Here is a 21,257-nt window from a genome sequence, read left to right on the forward strand (position 1 = left end):
GAGCAATAAATTTGTCCTTGCTATCTGCGTTTAAATTTTGTGTATCAAGCCATTAAAAAAAAAGACCCGGCAGTTGAGTTTTTCGTCATTCATATATTCTCGGTCACATTGCGTCTATAAACTTAAATATGCGTCATTTCTAACAAAATAATGGGGACATTTTTTTCAGGAACCAATGCCAAATTGAACAAATATTTTTTAAAGGAAATAAATCATTCCCTTCGCCGACGTTTATTGCTGGTCACATCTTCACTCACGAGAGGTCGTCTTCTTGAAAATGACGTGAATGCAGCAGGATCGACAACGAGCGTATCTTGCGATCCCGCGTTTTCTTCCGGGGCAGAGATCGATCTGAGAAGAATACGTCCTCGACTAACGATGCTCACTTCTCGTGGTTGTTGGGCTTCATCGAAAGTGAAAGAATGAGGAGGAAGTGGTTCACTGAATTCCAAACGGAGTTCGTCTTCTTTTTTGGTTACTGATAAAAGAGAAAACGTTGACAGATTAGACAATTGATGCTGAGTTCAAGCGCTCTTGTGTTTTACCTTGTCCTTGGTTTGTTGGCAAGCGCCTGTAGTTGGAGAGAAACACGTGTCGGTGACGATGGATTCCAGACTGAATCGCAGTGAATAGATTAGGACAGGATCGTGAGGGAGAATCACGTAGAGCGTTTAGAGTGGTTAACGATTGGCTTCGTGTCAAGCCAGGATTATTCGGCTGACTCGGGACGGGCACACTGTCGGAGTCGGGCGTCAAAGCAGGTTCCCACAAGGACGGAATAGTTTCCGTAGATCCCACAGTCGATTCTCCTTCGGAGCGCATTCCTCGATCGAAGTCAAGGTCATCAGGATCCAAATCATCTTCTCTCATGCTCATGTGGTAGCGACCGAGCGGTGTAGCTTGGTTTAGTTGTTCGGATGGCTCCAGCGTAATAAACGTGTAGGTCTCATCCGACGACAGCGCTTGACTGATGTAAGATGGAGGGCCGCCATCTTTTGAAGACACTCTTTCCCGAATTCCTTCACTAAATTGCTCTCTTGGCGTAGCACCACGACCTGAAGATAATTGTTAATATTTAAAAACTTAATCGTCATTAAACTGTAAATATGTTCATTACTTTTCAAGTAGTAAGTAGCGAAAGCGACCACAACAGCTGCAAGCACGACTATTGCGGATGACAGAGTAATGAACTCATTCCAGGATATTATGGAAGATGAATTAGATGGAACTTCCGCTTGTTCATTCAATAACGATAAACTTGTAAGAGCACCTCTGATCTGTCAAATCTTCCGATTGATATCTGACGGGAAAACAAGTCAAATGTACGGATGAAACAAACACAAAACAAATAATTTCAAATGACAATACCCTGAAAGACAAGAACCACATTCTTCCTGTGATGTGGCGCAGGTGTGCACTCCCGAGGCACGATTTAATAGACTTTCACAAGGAATGCAAGTCTCACAGACCAAATAAGATTGATCGCAATAGCTAGCGTCAGAGCAATCCCCATCCACGAGATACTGTTACAAATAATTCACGTTATTATCAGTGTTTTAATTTTGTATAGTTAAATTTTTACCCATTGATAAAAGGCTCATTACATGGGCTTTTGATGCCCTCTTCTTGGGGAGGTTCATTGGATGTTTCGGATACAGTTACCCTACTAGCACACATTGTCCATAGGACGTCCATTGGATATCCGACGGTCCATTTTCCGTTTGTCCGTTTAGCGTTAGCTACGGATATCCTATGGATGGTATATTTTGATCCAGATAACGGTTGGTCGCGGGTGGTCATACTGGGATGTCCTATGAATGTCCATCTGGTACCAATCTCGGATGTGAAGTCAGCCGTACATTCGTGATGAGTATTGGACATCGTATGGATATCAGAATAATGATCTGAAACGAACGATTAATTTCACATCCCAGATTGGTACCGATGGACATCCATAGGACATCCCAGTATGGACCGTGTTTTCTTGATCCAAACATTCCATCCATAGGATATCTGTAGCTGACGCTAAACAGACGGACGGTTTTCGTTCACAGGATATCCATAGAACGTCCTGTGGACATTGTGTGCTAGTAGGCAAGCTTGAATATCCCCTTTGTTTCAAAATGATAAGAACAAGTATAGCATTGATGCATAACACTGGCATAGCATTCAGGAGTCCCGGGTTCGATCCCCGATAAAGTTAGATCTTTTAATTTTTCCCAAATTTTTAACTGATACCAAATACGTCCGTTTTTTGGACGTCCATGGATATCCCAAGTTGGACGTCCACAGGAGAGGACATTAGTATATCCTTTAAACATCCATAGGACGTCCAACTGGGACATCCAACTGGATCGGCTCTGACATCCATAGGATATCCTATGGATATATCTGTGCTAGTAGGGTAGCAGATCTGGAGGAAAAAGGAAGATTGTGCATCATTGCAAATTCCCTCAGTGCTAAAAAGGTACGTACCAAATTCTGAATCATCACGTTTATCAAAAGAAAAAGTTTACCACCAACTTTCTAGACTATTATGTCCCAGCTATAGTTGGAGCGAATACTCAAATCAAAGTAGCCCTACAAGTTTTGCGAGGTCCCCTACTGTTCACCTTCAAAGAGAAGAAGAGAAGAAGAGAAAGAGAAGAACACCTTCAAGAATTTTTGTATTTGTACGGCCAGAAATTTATCAAAAATTATTGGTGAAGAACCTGCATTTAAAAGGTGAAATATAGTTAGATGGGGTAAGTATTAATCAAAAAACAAATTAACTTTCATTTAGAAAGTAGAGATGAAGGTTGGTGGCTGGGCGGCAGCAGGAGCATCTGAATCATCTGTGTCTGATTCTAAAGAGGATTCAGAGGAAGACGATTCATCCAATATTTCATCTTCCTTATCATCTTTTTCGTTCTCTTCTGGCTTTTTCTCCTTGATGTCTCTGGCTTGAGTTGCTTCCTGGAGCGCTTTCTCTTTCTCTTTATCCTCTTTCAACCACCCTTCCAAAATCTTTACCAGTCGCCTTATTTGCTTACGTTCTCTTTTCCCCAAGTTCACTCCATCCTTCTTGGGGGTCTTCTTTTTCTGCTTGTTAGACTTTTTCTGCTTGTTTGACTTTCCCATTCTGTGCAATTTTAAAAATTATAATTATTATATTAAATCAAAAATTCAATTTAATTTCTTACCTTTTTCCAATGAATGCTTATACTTTCGAGCGACTTAAAATTGAAGTTTTTCAGAATCAGAATCTTCATCGGACTCCAGAGATGATTCTGAGGAAGACGCCTCTTTTTGGTCATCCACGCTCATCTTCTTTTTCCTCTCCATCATCTTTTTCTTCCTTCGCTGGCTCCATTTCTTTTTTCTCTCTGGCTTCTTTGAGGGCTTTCTGTTTCTCTTTTTCTTTATCTTCCTTCATCCACCCTTCCAAAATTTTCACCAATTTTTTATTTGGTTTCGCTCTTTTTTTCCCAAGTTTATCCCACCCTTCTTGGAATTCTTTTTTTTTGCTTTGCGGACTTTCTTTGACCCATTCTCTGCAATTTTAAAAATTTTAATTAATAAAAGGAAATAAAATCGAAATTCAATTGATTTTCTTACCTTTTTTTCGATGAATGTTTCAACTTTCGAGTGATAAACTGACAAAAGCTTGCTTTAGAGTTTGTCCACCAGAGGGCAAAAATCAGGTGTTCCTGTATACAATCATGTATTACTCTACACAAATCTATAGAGTGGTTTGAGGTTGCCATCTTGGTTAGCTTTTACCCCCGGTTTGGTGCAACCTCAAACGAAAAAGCATTGACGTTGTCCATAAGAAAAGGGTTCAAAAGGAAGGACAGTCAAGGAAGGGATGAATAGAGTGTGGAAGAAAGGGGTCGGTCCCTTTCTTTTTTACTCTCCCTTTGTCTTTCCATTCGTTCTTCGTTATTTGTTCTTCCCTTCTTCCTCCCATTGCTACCTATACCTATACATACCATACCTATTGTGGTGGTGTTGTTGTTGGTGTTGTTGTTGGTGGTGCTGGTAGTGTTGTTGTTGATTGTATTGTAGGTGTATGTCCGTTGAGCGAATTCTCATTTGCAACAATCCCTAGAATAAATTCATATAATTAAAATTTTAAATTATAATATTTACTTTAATTCTACTCACTTTGTTCCAAGTAACTGATGACGATTTGAGGATGTGTCAGATTAAAATGAGAAGCCAAAACTTCTTCCGGATCATTTTGGTCTTTCCTAAATGATAACATAAATTTTAGAAACCATCATAAATAAAAATAGTAAAAATGTTAATAAACTTACCACTTAACTATATACTTGAAAGCCCCATTGGTGTGGGAGGAAGAAACGATTAGCTCAACTATCATTTAATTCCTCATTCTATGAAAAAAAATTATTAAAATAGCATAATCTATATATAGATAGGAAACTAAGAAATACCGTGAGAGGTCTCTGAACTGCATTTAACAAATCATCTTCCACGTTTTCCTCATCTCGTGATTGGTCCCAATCATTCCACATAGATGCGCATGATCATGATATCATTCCGCATAGATCCATGATGAAAGTGCTAAAAAAGAAACGCAACATAACACACAATTAGAAAATCACACATAATTAATGGTGAGGCCATTGCGAGAGGCGTAGATATGGAGCAGTTGGACATCCTGCGTTGCATGGTCCGGAAATCAGTTTTGTGTTCTTTTGGACACAAAACTGATTTCCAGACCCCATGTCCAACTGCTCCGTACCTATAATTTTTGCGTGTTAATCCCTTTTGATAATCCTTGTAAATCCGATCCCTTGATGCGCGCGCGAGTTTCCCGATAGGAGTGGTCCAACAATTAGAAAATAGTTTTCCTCAAGTCTATATTTTGATTTTCCGATTTTCCCTTTATCCTTTATGGTAAAATTTATTGCACTCAGGAGCACTCTAGTGTCAAAAGAGGCTGTTGGTTTATATTACAGATGAATCTGTGGAAGTACAACCATTTGAGGAAAATGGTTACTTGGTTAGAATGGATTTCAATCCTACAGTTCCTCATTGTTCACTTGCAAGCCTTATTGGCCTCTGCCTGAGAGGCAAGATTCAGAAAAATGTGGTGGAAAGGATCAAATTGGACATAGTTATTGCAGAGGGTAAACACAGCACAGAAGAAGAGAGTAAGTCCTAATACCATATTGAAATGTTCAAAAAAGCTTTCAAAAAATATTCTTTTTCTTTATTCCCATCCAGTCAATAAACAAATCAACGATAAGGAAAGAGTCGCCGCCGCCTTATAGAGAATCCCAACTTAAAAGAAATGTTCGATAGTTGCATAAAAGATGAAGAATAAGAATTTTGTTGAGAAGAAAACAAATAAAAGACGATAAATTTCCTCAGAGTATTTTGTATTCCATTCCATGAGATCAACTCACAAGTATGAAAGGCACTGCAGAGACAATTTAATCGGACATATACACCCTGGATTGATTTTAGTAGAAGACTAGAACAATTACCAAAAAGCTCCCTGGTATATCTATAAATTTGCAAGTGTTATCTCTGGTAAGAAGAAAAGCATAACCAAAAGCGACAAGCAAGTTTGTTTCATGAAAGACTTGTAAACTTAAAAAAAGATCAAAATTTCTCAAAAAACGAGACAAGTTAAGTGAAAAACAAAAGGGAAGTGGGGCGGGAGGCAGTAAGTAATTTCAGGCGAGTCGAGGAGAGAGGGACTTTTTTAACTTCGGACAGGACCGCAGGAGTGCTGGGAATAACATCCATAATCACTTTGACAGGGTCGTTGTTGTTTTCCTCGGGCTCGATCTTGGACGCAGGCTGCTGCTTCTTTAAGTCCGTGGCGGTGCAAAGGGAACGAGTACGGGGTGCTCGACGGCCGCTACCGCGTCGGACGGGCTTGTCTGGCTGCGCAAGGTGTTGATTCAGCAGCTTGATGACTTCCTCCACGTCGGCTTCATTCTTGCCTTTGATGTTCTCTTTGATGACCTCGACCACACCGTCATCTTTCTTGTCCTGCAAAAGAAATTTCAATTATCCGGTTAAGAATTGAAAATAAGAAAACAAACTCACCTTGAATGTTTCCGTAAGGCCTGCATAGGTGATGCCCGACTCGACGAGCATATGGCGGAGGAATCCAGCTCGCCGGCGAGGCTTGATACCTTGATGAAACATGTCAGCGAATACAGGTCTCCATTGAGCCTCCTTATTCAATTCTTCTTTGATCTTCTTGACTTGTTCGAGCAAATGATCGCAACTGATGAGGTTCTCCTTAAGTACCCCAGTGTTGATGCGGCCGCCATGCACCTTGCGAAGGATCTTGTGAAGTGCTTGATTGAGCACGTTGAACAGCGCTCTCCAAAGGTGTGTCGACTCCGAGGTGATGATCAGCCAAAGCTTTAAGGACCATGCGATGTTCATCCTTCAAATCATGCACCTGTTTTCGATTGAAACGTTAGAAAATCTAACCAATTCACTTGTTACTATTTCAATTGTTACCTGTTGACGGAGCAGATCCCAGCCATTAACACATCCAAGCAAAATCTTGTTGACATCATCAAGAAGACGGTAACGTTCCAAAGCCTAAAACAAACTGAATGTTAAAAACGAGTCTAAAAATAGAAACTAAATGGCGATATACCTAGAAGAGCTGAAGGATCTTGGGAGTGGCGTGGTTAAAAGAAGACTATAAGACAATTTTCTTGTCGGTGAAATTATCTTTTCGGAGCTTGATGAGCCACGAGGCGAAATCGTTGCAGGCGGCCACCTCGTTCTTGGACTTGAGCATTATGTTGTTGCGGATCTCCTTGAGCATGCGGTAACGACCCGTGTCAACGATGCGAAGATTGTAGTTGCGAATTACATTCAGCGGTAGCTTGCCATACGGCATGACGTACTCGTTGAAATCGTGCCCTTCTGCTTTCTCTTCCTGTGCCACGTAAAATGATCCCAGGTTGACCATCTCGTCGATGAGGCGTCGACCAGTAACGGTGGCTTCCCACATGACCACAGCAATGCTGTCATCGTATTCAAGCATTGGCTGTGCTATGACCACAGCAATGCTGTCATCGTATTCAAGCATTGGCTGTGCTGGCTGAGTGGTGATCACAGCGGGGGGAGCATCACATTCAACCTTGGCCTCTGTTGTTGGTGGCTGAATTAACACCTCTATGATGGTTTCCTCGGAGGAAGATGAGGTCTGTTGTTCTTCACTGTTGTTGGTCATTTCTGTAATTTTATTCTGCATCTGCAACACAAAACACTATCGATAATCAAACAGCATTCAACAACAGTGTAGTGGTTAAAAACAAAATGCGAGCAAAGAGAATACTTAGACTGTGCTGGCTGAGTGGTGATCACAGCGGGGGAGCATCACATTCAACCTTGGCCTCTGTTGTTGGTGGCTGAATTACCACCTCTATGATGGTCTCCTTGGTGGAAGATGAGGTCTGTTGTTCTTCACTGTTGTTGGTCATTTCTGTAATTTTATTCTGCATCTGCAACACAAAACACTATCGATAATTAATCAAACAGCATTCAACAACAGACTTGTAGTGGTTAAAAACCCCCTTTTCTTTAACCAATGTGGTATTGAAATTACTTAATTCTACCATTGATGGCCGCTGGTTGATGGAAGAGAATACCATTGCCATTACTTTCGAATGAAGACTGCAAATGGAAAGGAAAACAGAAGACCGACTTGACTAGATAATAGGCTGTGTTTATATAGCACGGCCTTATAGCAATGCGTCAGAACCATCTAACGGCAGTTTAATAAAACACGAAAACATAAATTCGAGTATATAATTATGATTTCGTCGCAATATAAAAATCTAAATGCGACGGCTCCATGTAAAACCTTGTCTTGCACAACATGATCATAATTTCCTAATTTTTTAACTCTTAAGAAAAAAAAATCGTATAAGACATTAATGAAATAAACAACGAGGAACAACGCCATCTGTTGGTGTGGGTTGGGTTGCGTTGGGTCAAGAAACAGGTCTTTGGCGATAGAATCCCTATCGGGAAACTGTACGCAATTTATTACATTTATTTTTTAGATAAGCACGATGACACTGTAGCACACTGCATCACATGTACAGATACAGCCCAAGTTCTGAACTGATAACAGCCAACCGCAAGCCTTATTCTGATAAGCAATATAGGGCCAGTTTGAATTGTCCAATCAGTCTCGATGGTCAATCCACCGATCAGTATTTATACTAATGTAATAGAAAAAGTAGGCCATTCTGGCGTTTTTTTGTTTCTACTTTCTTCCCATTGATTCCTTGTCAATTTGTATTGTTACATGTAATATTCATTATTATATATTAAAAAGTAGTATTAGTTCAGCTGAATACAAGTAATAGCGGTTTGTTACGAATTAATGTTGAATCCTTATTTTTTTTTTTAAAGGATACTTATCACCACCGCACTTGACCGTGGTTAAGTGCTGGAATTTCAAGAGAAAGTTTGTCCGTAGGTCAAATAACGAGGATTGTAGGAAATTCCGGCTCCGTAGTTGACATGCTCAGAATCTTCGGCATCCCTGATATTTCCACCAAACATGCATTCTTCGTAGGTTGGAGGAGCTGTTAAAAAATGGAAAATTGGTTTAAAATGTTTTTAAAACTGACCGCGCATCGTTATATTATTAGTTATATTATTACGGAGATCTGGATAATAATCCGTAACCATGTTGGTGCCGGCTGGATTGGCTTCGAAAGGATTGTCATTATTTTCTAGCATGGACACATTCGCAGCGGCGGCGTTTAATTGCCGTCGGTTTCGTTGAAAATCAGGAAACGAACTACGCAGAGGGACGTTTCCAATAATGACACCATGAGAAATGCTCAAATTGAACGAAAACGTCCCAGGATCCACAGTAAACTGAACATAATCAAAAATTAATTCTTTGCAATTTTTGTGACAAATGAATCAAGAAAAATCAAATTCACCACTATCCTATAATCGACATCGATGATTTTACAACAGCGGAGCTCAGAAGAGACGACAGGAGGAACGGATATGGGATGGTTTTCCCAAAATTCCGAGGTAGCAAATTGTCCCCGTGAGAATTCGCGGATGACTCGCTCGCAAGACTCAGTTTTACCCACTGCATGGAAACTAGTTCGCTGCATTAACGTAAAATGTTATATTAAATGACAAATAAAATGGAAGAATTTCTACATTTGATGTTTTCGTACTACCTCGATTAATTGAAATTTTGATCCATGCATGACCTGGCGACTCAAGTTTTCGACTTCCGCATTAAAATAAATTTTCTCTCCGGGAACATACCCCATACGATCCAGCGAAAACTTTGCAGTTATTGGGTTTGATTGGCAACAAAACAACCCCAATGTTTTATAGTCGGAGGCTTCTATCGGCATCTTGTAAAAACAAAAAGCTTTTGAACAATTTAAAAATAGGAATATTATGGAAATATTAATACAGATGCTTCTGCAATTGTGTTAAGATCCATAATGGAGTTGACGGTGAAAGCCATTTTGCACTCGTGGTTCCATTTGCGACGTCTTTGGAAAACTGCCCGAATCGTGTAGCGGACGTAACCGTGGATTCCTTCAAACGATGACGGAATTTCGTTCGGGAGCGTGAAAGAAAATGGATACTGATGTCTACCTTGATTCATCTCCCAATGGTCGTTACCTATGGTTTCCAAAAAACAATACCAAAAGTAGAAAAATATCAAATAATGAAATCAAATTTAATTTGAGACACTTCAATTTTACCTCCTTCTTTAAGAGCGATTCTTTGATAGAAATATTCTTCGTTGGACGTGTGATTTACCGAAGCATTGGTGACCTCCAAATGAGATCGCCCACGTCGACGAACCGTTCGGGAACGTTGTTCAATTGTAGAGAAAGACACTCGGGCGAAACCCCGGCACTCAACGTAAATACCTTAGAAAACGCCATTGAAATTTAACAAATGAGTTTCAAATTTAAAAAAAACCTTAGTCGACGATTATTACCTCTTACATTTTTTGGCAAATTGTTCCAGACGTGGACCTTGCCTGTAATTTGTTGTCCAGGAAAATATGTAGCATCGGCATTATCCAAAAATATGGTAAACCTTTCTAGTTTCTAGCACCATTATTCTGCAACTGGAAAAGCGGACGAAACTCGTTTCAAAACATTTTAAACGCTAGGTTTTGACAAAAACTCCTAATCTCGTTATCTTATCTGAGCAATAAATTTGTCCTTGCCATCTGCGTTTAAATTTTGTGTATCAAGCCATTAAAAAACAAAAGACCCGGCAGTTGAGTTTTTCGTCATTCATATATTCTCGGTCACATTGCGTCTATAAACTTAAATATGCGTCATTTCTAACAAAATAATGGGGACATTTTTTTTCAGGAACCAATGCCAAATTAAACAATCATTTTTTAAAGGAAATTAAATCATTCCCTTCGCCGACGTTTATTGCTGGTCACATCTTCACTCACGAGAGGTCGTCTTCTTGAAAATGACGTGAATGCAGCAGGATCGACAACGAGCGTATCTTGCGATCCCGCGTTTTCTTCCGGGGCAGAGATCGATCTGAGAAGAATACGTCCTCGACTAACGATGCTCACTTCTCGTGGTTGTTGGGCTTCATCGAAAGTGAAAGAATGAGGAGGAAGTGGTTCACTGAATTCCAAACGGAGTTCGTCTTCTTTTTTGGTTACTGATAAAAGAGAAAACGTTGACAGATTAGACAATTGATGCTGAGTTCAAGCGCTCTTGTGTTTTACCTTGTCCTTGGTTTGTTGGCAAGCGCCTGTAGTTGGAGAGAAACACGTGTCGGTGACGATGGATTCCAGACTGAATCGCAGTGAATAGATTAGGACAGGATCGTGAGGGAGAATCACGTAGAGCGTTTAGAGTGGTTAACGATTGGCTTCGTGTCAAGCCAGGATTATTCGGCTGACTCGGGACGGGCACACTGTCGGAGTCGGGCGTCAAAGCAGGTTCCCACAAGGACGGAATAGTTTCCGTGGATCCCACAGTCGATTCTCCTTCGGAGCGCATTCCTCGATCGAAGTCAAGGTCATCAGGATCCAAATCATCTTCTCTCATGCTCATGTGGTAGCGACCGAGCGGTGTAGCTTGGTTTAGTTGTTCGGATGGCTCCAGCGTAATAAACGTGTAGGTCTCATCCGACGACAGCGCTTGACTATAAGATGGAGGGCCGTCATCTTTTGAAGAAACTCTTTCCCGAATTCCTTCACTAAATTGCTGTCTTGGCGTAGCACCACGACCTAAAGATAATTGTTAACATTTAAAAACATAATCGTCATTAAACAGTAAATACGTTCATTACTTTTCAAGTAGTAAGTAGCGAAAGCGACCACAACAGCTGCAAGCACGACTATTGCGGATGACAGAGTGATGAACTCATTCCAGGATATTATGGACGATGAATTAGATGGGACTTCCGCTTGTTCATTCAATAACGGAAAGCACTTGTAAGAGCGCCTCTGATCTGTCAAATCTTCCGATTGATATCTGACGGGAAAACAAGTCAAATGTACTGATGAAACAAAAACAAGACAAGTAATATCAAATGACAATACCCTGAAAGACAAGGACCACATTCTTCCTGTGATGTGGCGCAGTTGCGCACTCCCGAGGCACGATTTAATAGACTTTCACAAGGAATGCAAGTCTCGCAGACCAAATAAGATTGATCGCAATAGCTAGCGTCAGAGCAATCCCCATCCACGAGACACTGTAACAAATAATTCACGTTAATTTCAGTGTTTTAATTTTGTATAGTTAAATTGTTACCTCTTGATAAAAGGCGGCAGCATCCGATGATTGATGTAGATGCCAGACAAATACCCAGAAACTGAAGCTCACCAAGTAAAACAAATCCATTTCCTATAGCACCCTGCAAGTACTGAGCGAGTAAAAAAAAATCTTACGTGCCAGTTAAAATTACACGATGCAAATGCTGATGTGGAAAAAAAAATTAATAATTCACATAGCTTCAAATTCACACCAATCACTACCCAGTGTTTAATAGCGAATGTTCATACCGTTTGAACTATTCGTCTACCTCATCAAGGAATACAATGATTCTTTTACCCTGACGAATGCATACCATTCTAGACAACACTTCGGTAGATTCCAGACGATCGTAACAGAACACTATTGTGCACGTATGTAAACTGCAAAGACAGAAATCGAGACAACAATGTTTAAAGAAAAAGTGGGGAGGAAAGTGGTGAAGGTGTGAACCTCTCGGTATATTCCACAGGATATATATATCTTACTTTGTGATGAGTTGATGACGTCGATTGTGAATTGTTCATGACTTTTAGTGACTACACGGTCGGTGTTTGAACTTTGTTTGTTTTTTAAATTTTACTACTTTTCTTAATTTTTTTTTTCAATTCTAAAATCTGTTACTTGAAATCGCGAATGATTTACAGCGATCGCGTTTCCAAGTTGAATCAATTTTCTACACCAACATTTCAAACAAGATCAAAATCCCTCCAGTGCTCCCATCAGCCGAACACATCTCGGTTTCTCTTGGGGACTCTCTTCGGGACCTTTCCATCTTGGCTCTTTTTGTTTCCCTTCCACAAAAATAAAAAAAGAAAGAAAGATACTCCATTCATCTAACTGCTGGTAGCATTACAATACAAAGTATTTCAAGTGTCATTTTTGTTATTGCAAAAAGAGTGTTAAGAAAAGACATACTGTGGATTTTACACCTAATAAACTTCGTCGACTTACCGTTTTCGAGTGAAACCAAAATTGTTACAAACACAAATTAATGAAATTGTTCGTCGAGCGCATCCAAACACTTTTCGATGTTGTTCGTAGAGGAGTGTAAACTAGACTGTGACAGTGTTCGCACACAAAGCGCTTGGTGGTTACAAAGAAAAGCAAGCAGTGGTTGCAAGCAGCAGGTCTGGACTTGTCTTAATGACCTCCTTCTTTCTTGCTTTTTGGTTCTACCTCTCGCTACTAGCTATTCGCATAGCAACAAAACTCTTCAGCGGACCCCCTTTTTTGCCCCCCCCCCCCATCCCCTAGTATCACAGACAGAAAAAATGCCGCTCTCTTAACAACAAAAAAATGTAAAAAAGTTGATAGTTTGATTTGTCACAGGCGCGGTCGAACACTTGCATTAACCAGCGCCTGCGGCTGTTATTGCCGTTATTGTTTCGCTTTTATGTTTGCTTTGAAAATCCTATCTTATTACTCTTATTTACGTTTGACAACTCGATGACCGAATCTGGCGGAATCTTTCGTTTATGCAAAAATCAAGACCGGGTGTTAGATTGTAATGCGTGTATTTCTGACACGCATTACTTGTAACGCCTTATTGTAACCCTGCATCACTTTAAATTTAATGTAAACTGGGAAGCGGCGCTCACGTGTAAGCAGAGTTTATAGAATAGCAACACTCACAAGGCTGTGACACGACATAACGAGGTTTATACATAATCCCGACGGAACGATAATTCCTGCACGAAACTCGGCAAACCCATCGGAATGAACGTCATCATCAGATTGGAGTCGGTTGTAACGAATAGGTTGAGCTCCGTTCCACGGGTGTTACAGGGAAAGGGATGCGGTTGCCAGCCAAAAAGGTTACAAGCGGTGTATGGTGTTGTGTTTTCAAATATATCCATTAATACAAATCTCCATCCTTAAAAAAGTAGTAGTATTTGTTTAAAAGAAATACAAAAATAGTACGGTTCGGTACGGCTATAAAATAGTGTGAGGAAAAAATTACCAAGTCGAAATGCGCACAATTCGCGCATTACAGATTTTTGGTCGTTTAAAATATTTTTTGTACAATAACCATGTACGAACAAAGACCGTTCCACAATGTGTAAATTACTTCATGCAAACTTCATTGCTAATTTTTAAAAAAAAATTGTACCTATTTCCATTACCGAAATTGTTTAAAGTTGCCTTTCTTTATATTCTTACTGGGATTTTTTTTGTTTCACATGATTACATCAAATTTGCCATATATAAACGATTTAATGTGAATTTGGCGCATGCTGAATTAAAATTACAAGAATTTAATCTTCATTTATAACAATGACAGTTAATGCACTCAACTTTAATAGTGTATGGGGTGCGGATTGAACACTTTTTCCAAAAAAAATGTTCAAAAATCGATTACCATATTTGATCTGAAAACAAATTGATAATCGATTCGAATATTGAAACCAAGTTGAAAATAAATTCAAAAATTGAAAATGTTTTGAAATTGATTTCATAAATTGAAAATGATTTTGAAAAATGAAAATGATTTCGAAAAACTAAAATGAATTTGAAAAACTAAAATGATTTCGAAAAATGAAAACGAATTTGAAAAATGAAAATGAACTTGAAAAATGAAAATGAACTTGAATATCCATACAATTTCGGGAGTGCGATATGACACCACCCTACTCTATCCCCAGCTCTCTCCGGATGCTATAGCCACCCCGAGACAACCGACTAGCCATTGATGGCTATGTCGCTGATTCCAGCCAGCAAGGTCGTCAGCGATACTGTCAGCCCTTGCCGGGCGGTGCTGGCCACCGCTGCCGCCACAACGGCCGCCGCTAAAGTCTCTCTCGACCGCAGGCCGAGTATTACCCTACACAAAAATAGATTACACGATCCAACGTGAAAAGTTTCATGTTCCTATACGACTACTTTTATTTGAGGCCGGCCATGAAAAAAAAGCTTTTCTGTTGAAACGGACATGAGCAACATGACCATTTGGATCCTCTTCTTTGGCCTCCACCGCCATGTCCGCTGCCTCCATGATGGTAGAAAAGATAGACGTTGCGCCAATTTTTGGTGTTCAATCCGTCGCTGCAGCTGAGACAGAGCCATCCTTCCAATGAGCTCTTCCTTGGAAATGGCCCAATTGTATATCACTTCCGGCGCAAGTGGACCACATGGCAAAGACGTAGAGACAATAGAGAAGTCCAGCTCCCCAATCCGCTTAGATAGCGGATAATTTCCAGCAGGGCCAGCACCAACATGAGGATCCACGTCAGCAAGAAGGCGTGTCCGCCTTCTTCTTCTCGTCGGATTGAACGGCAGAGTATCGCAGCAGTACAGGACGCATAGGCCTATCCAGCGAAACGTACCAGAACACTTCTTTCCGGGCAGTTGGCAGTTAGTGGAATGACGAGAACTTCGCGAGAACGTCATACCGAGGCGTGACTGGAACTTTTCTCAGGTGAAAGCCACCCATTCGGCCGTTCCGTCTTCATCGTTGCTGGGTAGGCTGTGTGTCATTTACTGCAGGAACATGAAACTTTTCACGTTGGGTCGTGTAATCTATTTTTGTGTAGGATAATACTCGGCCTGCGGTCGAGAGAGACTTTAGCGGCGGCCGTTGTGGCGGCAGCGGTGGCCAGCACCGCCCGGCAAGGGCTGACAGTATCGCTGACGGCCTTGCTGGCTGGAATCAGCGACATAGCCATCAATGGCTAGTCGGTTGTCTCGGGGTGGCTATAGCATCCGGAGAGAGCTGGGGATAGAGTAGGGTGGTGTCATATCGCACTCCCGAAATTGTATGGATATTCAAGTTCATTTTCATTTTTCAAGTTCATTTTCATTTTTCAAATTCGTTTTCATTTTTCGAAATCATTTTAGTTTTTCAAATTCATTTTAGTTTTTCGAAATCATTTTCATTTTTCAAAATCATTTTCAATTTATGAAATCAATTTCAAAACATTTTCAATTTTTGAATTTATTTTCAACTTGGTTTCAATATTCGAATCGATTATCAATTTGTTTTCAGATCAAATATGGTAATCGATTTTTGAACATTTTTTTTGGAAAAAGTGTTCAATCCGCACCCCATAATAGTGGTTATTTCACAATTACAAAAAAATAACTGCATGCATTACACTGAAAACAGCTTGTTATGGATTGGTGCATTATAAATAGTTGTTCCGTTGTTCCTGTAAACAATAATGGATCACTGCAAAATCATCACAACATTTAAAGTGAACACACAATAAATATATTTAGACAAGTAAGTAAGTGTCATTTTATATATATCTTTCGATGGAAAACAAAAGCGTAATTGCGTGTACATTAAAACAGCAATAAAAATATTTTTTTCGTAAAATTTAATTTTTTAAATGAAGATTGTGAACACATTTAGAAAATAATGAATGAGACTTATTCTCTTTCGAGATCAATACTTAGAGATCAAAGGTAAAAACTCATCGTGGTGATGAAATTATCGGCACATCACTGATAAGTCTCTGCAACAGAATTGTATGTTGGATTCATTTGCTGGCGAAGAGGGACATTTCCAATCAATATGTCTAAGGGGACCACTAGTTTAGAAGCCAGCGCTTCAGAATCGACTAGTCGGAACTGCGGTTTAAAATAACATGAAACGGCTGCAAAGTTCAGGGAAATTTAAAAAATTTCTCACCTCAACTTTGTAAGAAATGTCAATGATTTCGCAAAATTGCAAGTAAGACGGCGTTACTGATGGAACGACGATGGGAAACACTTGCAGTGCATCCTGAAACTCACTTCCTCTACGTTTTTGTTCAAACAAAACGCGTTCGTAGGTTTTAGATTTGTTATGAGTATGAAAATCAACGCTCTGGAGGAAGAAAAACAAAGGAAAATATCAACACAAAGATAGTCAATAAAATAAAAATGCAATTCAATTAAATACCTCAATAAGGGAAACTGTTGAACCAAGCAATGTTGTCTGACTTTGGTTGTCGACATCTGCATGTAATAAAATGGTTTCGCCTGCAACGTAGCCCGTTCTGTGTAAGTAGACTTTAACTGTTATGAGACCAGATCGACAACATAGCCAACGGAAAACGGGTTTAGCTTTGATGGACTGTGTCGGCATCTATTAAAAAGATTTTAAAATTTCTTTTTCTTAGGAAAAAAAAATCATTATTGGATTTTTTAAATTTGTTAAATATATTACTGCTGCTTTAGGGATTGCATTCAAATCAACAATTGTTCTGACTGTGAAAGAAATCACATACTCATAATTTGGTTTCCAAGAAGGCTTCAAAACACCCTATGCAATGAGTTAGTTTAAAATGAGTTTTAGAAATAAGTTGAAGGGGATTTTAATTTACTGTAAACGGAATGCGGCAAGTTTCACTATTAATTTGGCGAGATGATCTCTTTAAAACAACCTTGATTGAGTATCTGACGTGACCATAGCCAAATTTTGCTAACATTTCTGTTTGAAATGAAGAAGGAATTTTTGTTGGAAGAATGAAGGAGAATGGAAATTGGTGAATGCCACTAACCAGCTCAAATCTTTCTCTTTCTGTAATCAAATCAAAATTTACATTAGAGTTCAGTATTTGAACTAGTGATTTTGATTTGATTTTGGTTCACACAAAAAATATATTCAAGTTTGATACCTTCATTTGTGATAAGGGGGATTTTCAAATCAAGGTAGGTTTCTTCACTTGAATAGTAAGTTTCACTACTCAATTCATTGAAACAAAATTTAGCATAACCTTGGCACTCCAGGTAAATTCCTATAAATAGTAAAATAGAACTGTTGAACAAGAAAGAAATATACAACAAATACCTTTTAGTACCTTTTAGTATTTTGCTACTGAGATTTGAGATGTGAACTACTCCAGATACTTCTTGTCCAGGAAAATAAATTCCATCAGAATTGTCTAATTCTATTGATAGACTTTCTATTCCCATTTTACAGCTCTGTAATTTAAATTTTTAGCTCATACCGAATAAGCTTTAAAATCATAACCAAGTCCGATATTGTACCTAACTTTGAACAGCGCTTGAACATCAACAAATTAATTAAATTTTTAACAACAAACAAGTCAAGAACAACAAAACAAATGTCATTTTGTAATTTGTATCGTCTGCTGGACTACAACTTTCCAATATCCATTTCAAGTTCCAAGTTTTAACCATCTCCAGAGATCATGAGATGAGTCAAAGTCTCAACTCGGAGTTTCAATCTTCCGAAGCGCCTCTACCGCTCAATTTATGAAACCTATGAGAAACAAAATTAAATTTGCATGATTTGCTTATATTTAGTAGTGACACACACACACACACACACACACAAATCACAGTTGAGTCATCTTAAATTCAATTAATCACACAAAATAACCAAAAATCTCTGGAGAGTTGGAGATTGAATAAGCCACGCGGCCATATTGAGGTGAGTTCACAACTCAACTTGACCTAAGGTTATTCTGATTCGGTTACTCGCAAGTCACAAAATGGAAAATGAAATCATCAATCAGACTTTACTATATTTTTATCGCTATATAATGAGAAGAAATAATTTACCTATACATTAAAAGTGCAAGTCACCATAGTTTCACAGTAATTTACCAAGTCTCCATTTTTTAAATACTTCATCTTTCAAAAGGTGCGTTTGGAAGTATGTTAAAAAAAACCTAATTTGGTTAGTAAATTTTTTAAATATTTACCCATGTACACGAGCAATTATTTTTCGAACAAAAAGGAATAGAAATAACCGTTACACGTTGTCAATTTGTGCTTGATAGTCGACTCTTGCGAACTCAGTTTCGCACGTGGTGTTGTTACCACACTCGCAGGCAGTGGCTGCTGGTGGTTGATTTGGTGGCAATCTGAGGTTGATGCGCGGCATAAAATGGCTGTAAGCCTGTCGTCTCAATTGATGACTTTCAACGACAATGAGTTTGATAACCAAATTTCTCGAATGGATGAAGTTGAAGATTTGAGTACCTGCTCAGTTTGTTTTTCCGAGTACAACAGTGATAAACGAATCGCTAAGTTTCTTCCTTGTTTTCACACATTTTGTCTGGAGTGCCTTAGAGTAATAATTTTATTGACATTTAAATATTGTATATTCTAACTATTTTAATTATACCATCAATATAGTCATTATCTTCATCAACTGTGATAATTACCTGTCCTCTGTGTCGAAACACCTTTACTTGCAATAATGGAGTGGACAACCTTCCATCCAACATGTATGCTCTGCACATTGCAAAGATGTCTAGCAAAGTTGAGAGAGCCAAGCAGCTTCAAAAATCGTGAGTCACAAATTTTGAAATGTGCACTACTTGACTTTAAATAACATAACAACATGATTTTTGGTTTTTATAACAGGTTGGAATACTGGTGTCTAACGTGTGAATCTGTTGCCAATTTGTCCTGCTATTTCAGCAATCCTAAACATTTTCTTGTTACCATCAAAGGTAGCACTTTAAAAGATGCAGAGGATCTACAAAAACTGATAAAAGATATCCCTGTGAAGAAATCCTTAGCTATTCAAAAGCGCAAGCAAGTGCAAGCTCATCTGGCCTCATTGATGGAATCTTTGAAACAAGTTGAGGATGGACTGAAAGATCAGATTGCAAAGAATGATTTCCACCTAACAGCATTGATGACCCTAGAAGAAAAGGTTGCTCTTCCCCAAGAGAGTAAAGATGTGACTATTGTAACCATTAGGGAAATCGTTAACAAGATCGCTTTCCAGTGCGAAGAATCATTAACTGACGTCACTAGAATCGCTGAATATTTCGAGTCCCAGAAAAGGATTAAAATCCTTTTGAATCTTCGAAATCCAGATAATCAGATCATACCGACTTTTTCTCTCTTCGAAGATGGTTTTTACAGCAACTGGTCTACTTCTGAAAACTTGTCTACTACGGATCGTAACCTGATGCTGGTATCACATGTGATCTTCAATATCTTGAAGCGATGGAACATTGCTTTGAAAGTCAAATCGTCTCCTGCTTCGTTGTTTGCGGCAATCGCCATACCTTGTATAGAAAACAGATTACCTCCACCGCCGCTGATGAGCGTCGTCGCACCCTCAACCTCTTCCAACATTGCCCCGAGTACCAGTCCTCCTAACGTAGCTGAACAAACGTTCAACAAGATATCTACTAATTCAAATTCGGTTTGGGGTTCACCACCCGTGTTGAGTTACTCTCAAGTGCTCAATTTGCCAAAACCAGTTCTGCCTCCAAAACCACTTCCACAAACCGGCAGCGAATTGCCTAGTTTTACCTTCCGATTCGGCCAAAAAGGCAACGGCAAATTCAATGTCCCAAGTAAATTTCTTGGTGAAGTCCTGGTGAAAATGAAACTAACATCACATGTTAAATTCATTCAAGAATTAGTTCATTTCTGCCGAAAACCCAGAGAAGTTACAAGGCGCATCATAAAGGTATTTCTTTTATAATTTAAGCTTGTTGCTAATGTGCCGATTATTAATTCTTGTGTTTCATCAGGCCTCCCCGGGGATGTTCATCACTGTCCAAGCTGAGAATCCTCTCATGATTGAAGCTATGCCGGCAATGCAGAGCTTAGGCACATGGGAGAGCCAGGAACGAACCCAAGATGCTTTGGATGTTGGTATCAACGCTGTCTTAGATGTGGACGGCCAGGTAGTTGCCTGGAAATTTATTTTTCTTCTCGAGAAATTTAAACCGAACAACATGGAAGTGGCCATGCTTTTCGGAAAAGTGCTTGAGGGCAAGGATATTTTACACCATATGGCTTCGAGAACAAAACAGGATCGTTTCAATCTTCAAGTTACCGTTAAAACAGTTTGAGCTTTTTCATTTTTCTTAATACGTTGTAGTAACATCTCACACATTATTTCACAATTTGTCGAACCCAGAAAGAAAGAAGTTATGCTTTAACTATTTCTTTATTACTGAGATGTTGTTATCCTTTATTTAGCTCGCTGGATGCAGTTTTTTTCTTTCTTTTCGTTTGGTTCTTTTATGTTACCGTTTCGGCCCGTCTTTTACATCTATGTATTTAAAGCTTATCGATATAGACCCCTCATCCCTTTCCACGTCGGGTACCGTGCGCTTTAGAGCGATCGACAACAAGCTTCAATGTCGACAAATTCATGTGTACTTTTTGAAAAGACAGGCTCAGTTTAATAAACAATTCAAACAAACATTTTGATTCAAATTAGTTTGTTTTATTGTACCGTGCATTTATTTATTTAAGCCGATAATTGATACTTTTTTTTGCTTTCGATGCGTCCTTTGCAGTATTTTTTAAATGGCTTCGCAACTGCGTTGATGTAGAGTGATAAATTTATTTTAAATAGTTATTTTTTTTTTTTCAGATTTCCACAGGATGCTTAACACGTGATATTTGAAAGTCTCACTGAACGATAACGGTGTTTTCGCTTTTCTATAAAAAATTTTACTACTGTTTTATCATACATTGGAAAAACGACGCGTGAACCTCTACACAAATGTACAGTATATGCATGATTTGCATGAATAT

The 21,257-nt window shown here is 39.1% G+C and overlaps 5 protein-coding genes and 1 long non-coding RNA gene across 12 annotated transcripts; 2 read left to right on the forward strand and 4 right to left on the reverse strand.

Moving 5' to 3' along the window:
• Positions 1-73: 73 nt before the first annotated feature.
• LOC124325943 lies at positions 74-1,522 on the reverse strand. Its single transcript, XM_046784523.1, has 4 exons — positions 1,369-1,522; positions 1,118-1,300; positions 546-1,055; positions 74-478 (listed from the first exon to the last, which is right to left on the reverse strand). Exons 3-4 carry the CDS (start codon positions 874-876, stop codon positions 213-215), a joined length of 597 nt encoding a protein of 198 aa, XP_046640479.1. The 5' UTR covers positions 877-1,055; positions 1,118-1,300; positions 1,369-1,522; the 3' UTR covers positions 74-212.
• LOC124325941 lies at positions 74-12,974 on the reverse strand. Of its 6 annotated transcripts, none has more exons than XM_046784517.1 (7): positions 12,275-12,974; positions 11,787-12,169; positions 11,573-11,727; positions 11,320-11,504; positions 10,751-11,257; positions 10,412-10,683; positions 74-211 (listed from the first exon to the last, which is right to left on the reverse strand). In XM_046784517.1, the coding sequence occupies exons 2-6, from the start codon at positions 11,874-11,876 to the stop codon at positions 10,418-10,420; spliced, it is 1,203 nt and encodes a 400-aa protein (XP_046640473.1). In that variant the 5' UTR covers positions 11,877-12,169; positions 12,275-12,974; the 3' UTR covers positions 74-211; positions 10,412-10,417. The 6 variants fall into 6 exon arrangements, with proteins under 6 accessions (XP_046640473.1, XP_046640474.1, XP_046640472.1 ...); XM_046784518.1 differs by lacking the exon at positions 74-211 and having other exon boundaries at positions 10,277-10,683; positions 12,275-12,568; positions 12,741-12,974; XM_046784516.1 differs by lacking the exon at positions 74-211 and having other exon boundaries at positions 10,277-10,683; positions 12,275-12,580; positions 12,741-12,974.
• On the forward strand, positions 1,581-2,494 carry LOC124325945. Its single transcript, XR_006915462.1, has 2 exons — positions 1,581-1,657; positions 2,404-2,494. It is a non-coding gene; the product is annotated as an uncharacterized LOC124325945 (long non-coding RNA).
• On the reverse strand, positions 5,371-10,296 carry LOC124327687 (arrestin domain-containing protein 17-like). The gene is made up of 12 exons (XM_046786687.1): positions 10,270-10,296; positions 9,989-10,100; positions 9,747-9,917; positions 9,449-9,663; positions 9,204-9,386; positions 8,952-9,128; positions 8,664-8,883; positions 7,605-8,585; positions 6,635-7,490; positions 6,493-6,576; positions 6,067-6,430; positions 5,371-6,009 (listed from the first exon to the last, which is right to left on the reverse strand). The coding sequence occupies exons 1-8, from the start codon at positions 10,294-10,296 to the stop codon at positions 8,455-8,457; spliced, it is 1,236 nt and encodes a 411-aa protein (XP_046642643.1). The 3' UTR covers positions 5,371-6,009; positions 6,067-6,430; positions 6,493-6,576; positions 6,635-7,490; positions 7,605-8,454.
• Positions 12,975-16,013: 3,039 nt separating the features above from the next.
• LOC124325942 (arrestin domain-containing protein 17-like) lies at positions 16,014-17,923 on the reverse strand. 2 transcript variants are annotated; one of them, XM_046784522.1, is made up of 8 exons: positions 17,763-17,923; positions 17,573-17,696; positions 17,390-17,509; positions 17,096-17,292; positions 16,939-17,034; positions 16,672-16,857; positions 16,420-16,596; positions 16,014-16,358 (listed from the first exon to the last, which is right to left on the reverse strand). In XM_046784522.1, exons 2-8 carry the CDS (start codon positions 17,685-17,687, stop codon positions 16,230-16,232), a joined length of 1,020 nt encoding a protein of 339 aa, XP_046640478.1. In that variant the 5' UTR covers positions 17,688-17,696; positions 17,763-17,923; the 3' UTR covers positions 16,014-16,229. The 2 variants fall into 2 exon arrangements, with proteins under 2 accessions (XP_046640478.1, XP_046640477.1); XM_046784521.1 differs by having other exon boundaries at positions 17,573-17,923.
• Positions 17,924-18,525: 602 nt separating this feature from the next.
• LOC124325937 lies at positions 18,526-20,921 on the forward strand. The gene is made up of 4 exons (XM_046784509.1): positions 18,526-18,813; positions 18,879-19,033; positions 19,110-20,175; positions 20,240-20,921. Exons 1-4 carry the CDS (start codon positions 18,628-18,630, stop codon positions 20,561-20,563), a joined length of 1,731 nt encoding a protein of 576 aa, XP_046640465.1. The 5' UTR covers positions 18,526-18,627; the 3' UTR covers positions 20,564-20,921.
• The last annotated feature ends 336 nt before the right edge of the window (positions 20,922-21,257 follow it).

The sequence above is a fragment of the Daphnia pulicaria genome, chromosome 2, assembly GCF_021234035.1.
Source record: "Daphnia pulicaria isolate SC F1-1A chromosome 2, SC_F0-13Bv2, whole genome shotgun sequence".
Taxonomy (NCBI): domain Eukaryota; kingdom Metazoa; phylum Arthropoda; class Branchiopoda; order Diplostraca; family Daphniidae; genus Daphnia; species Daphnia pulicaria.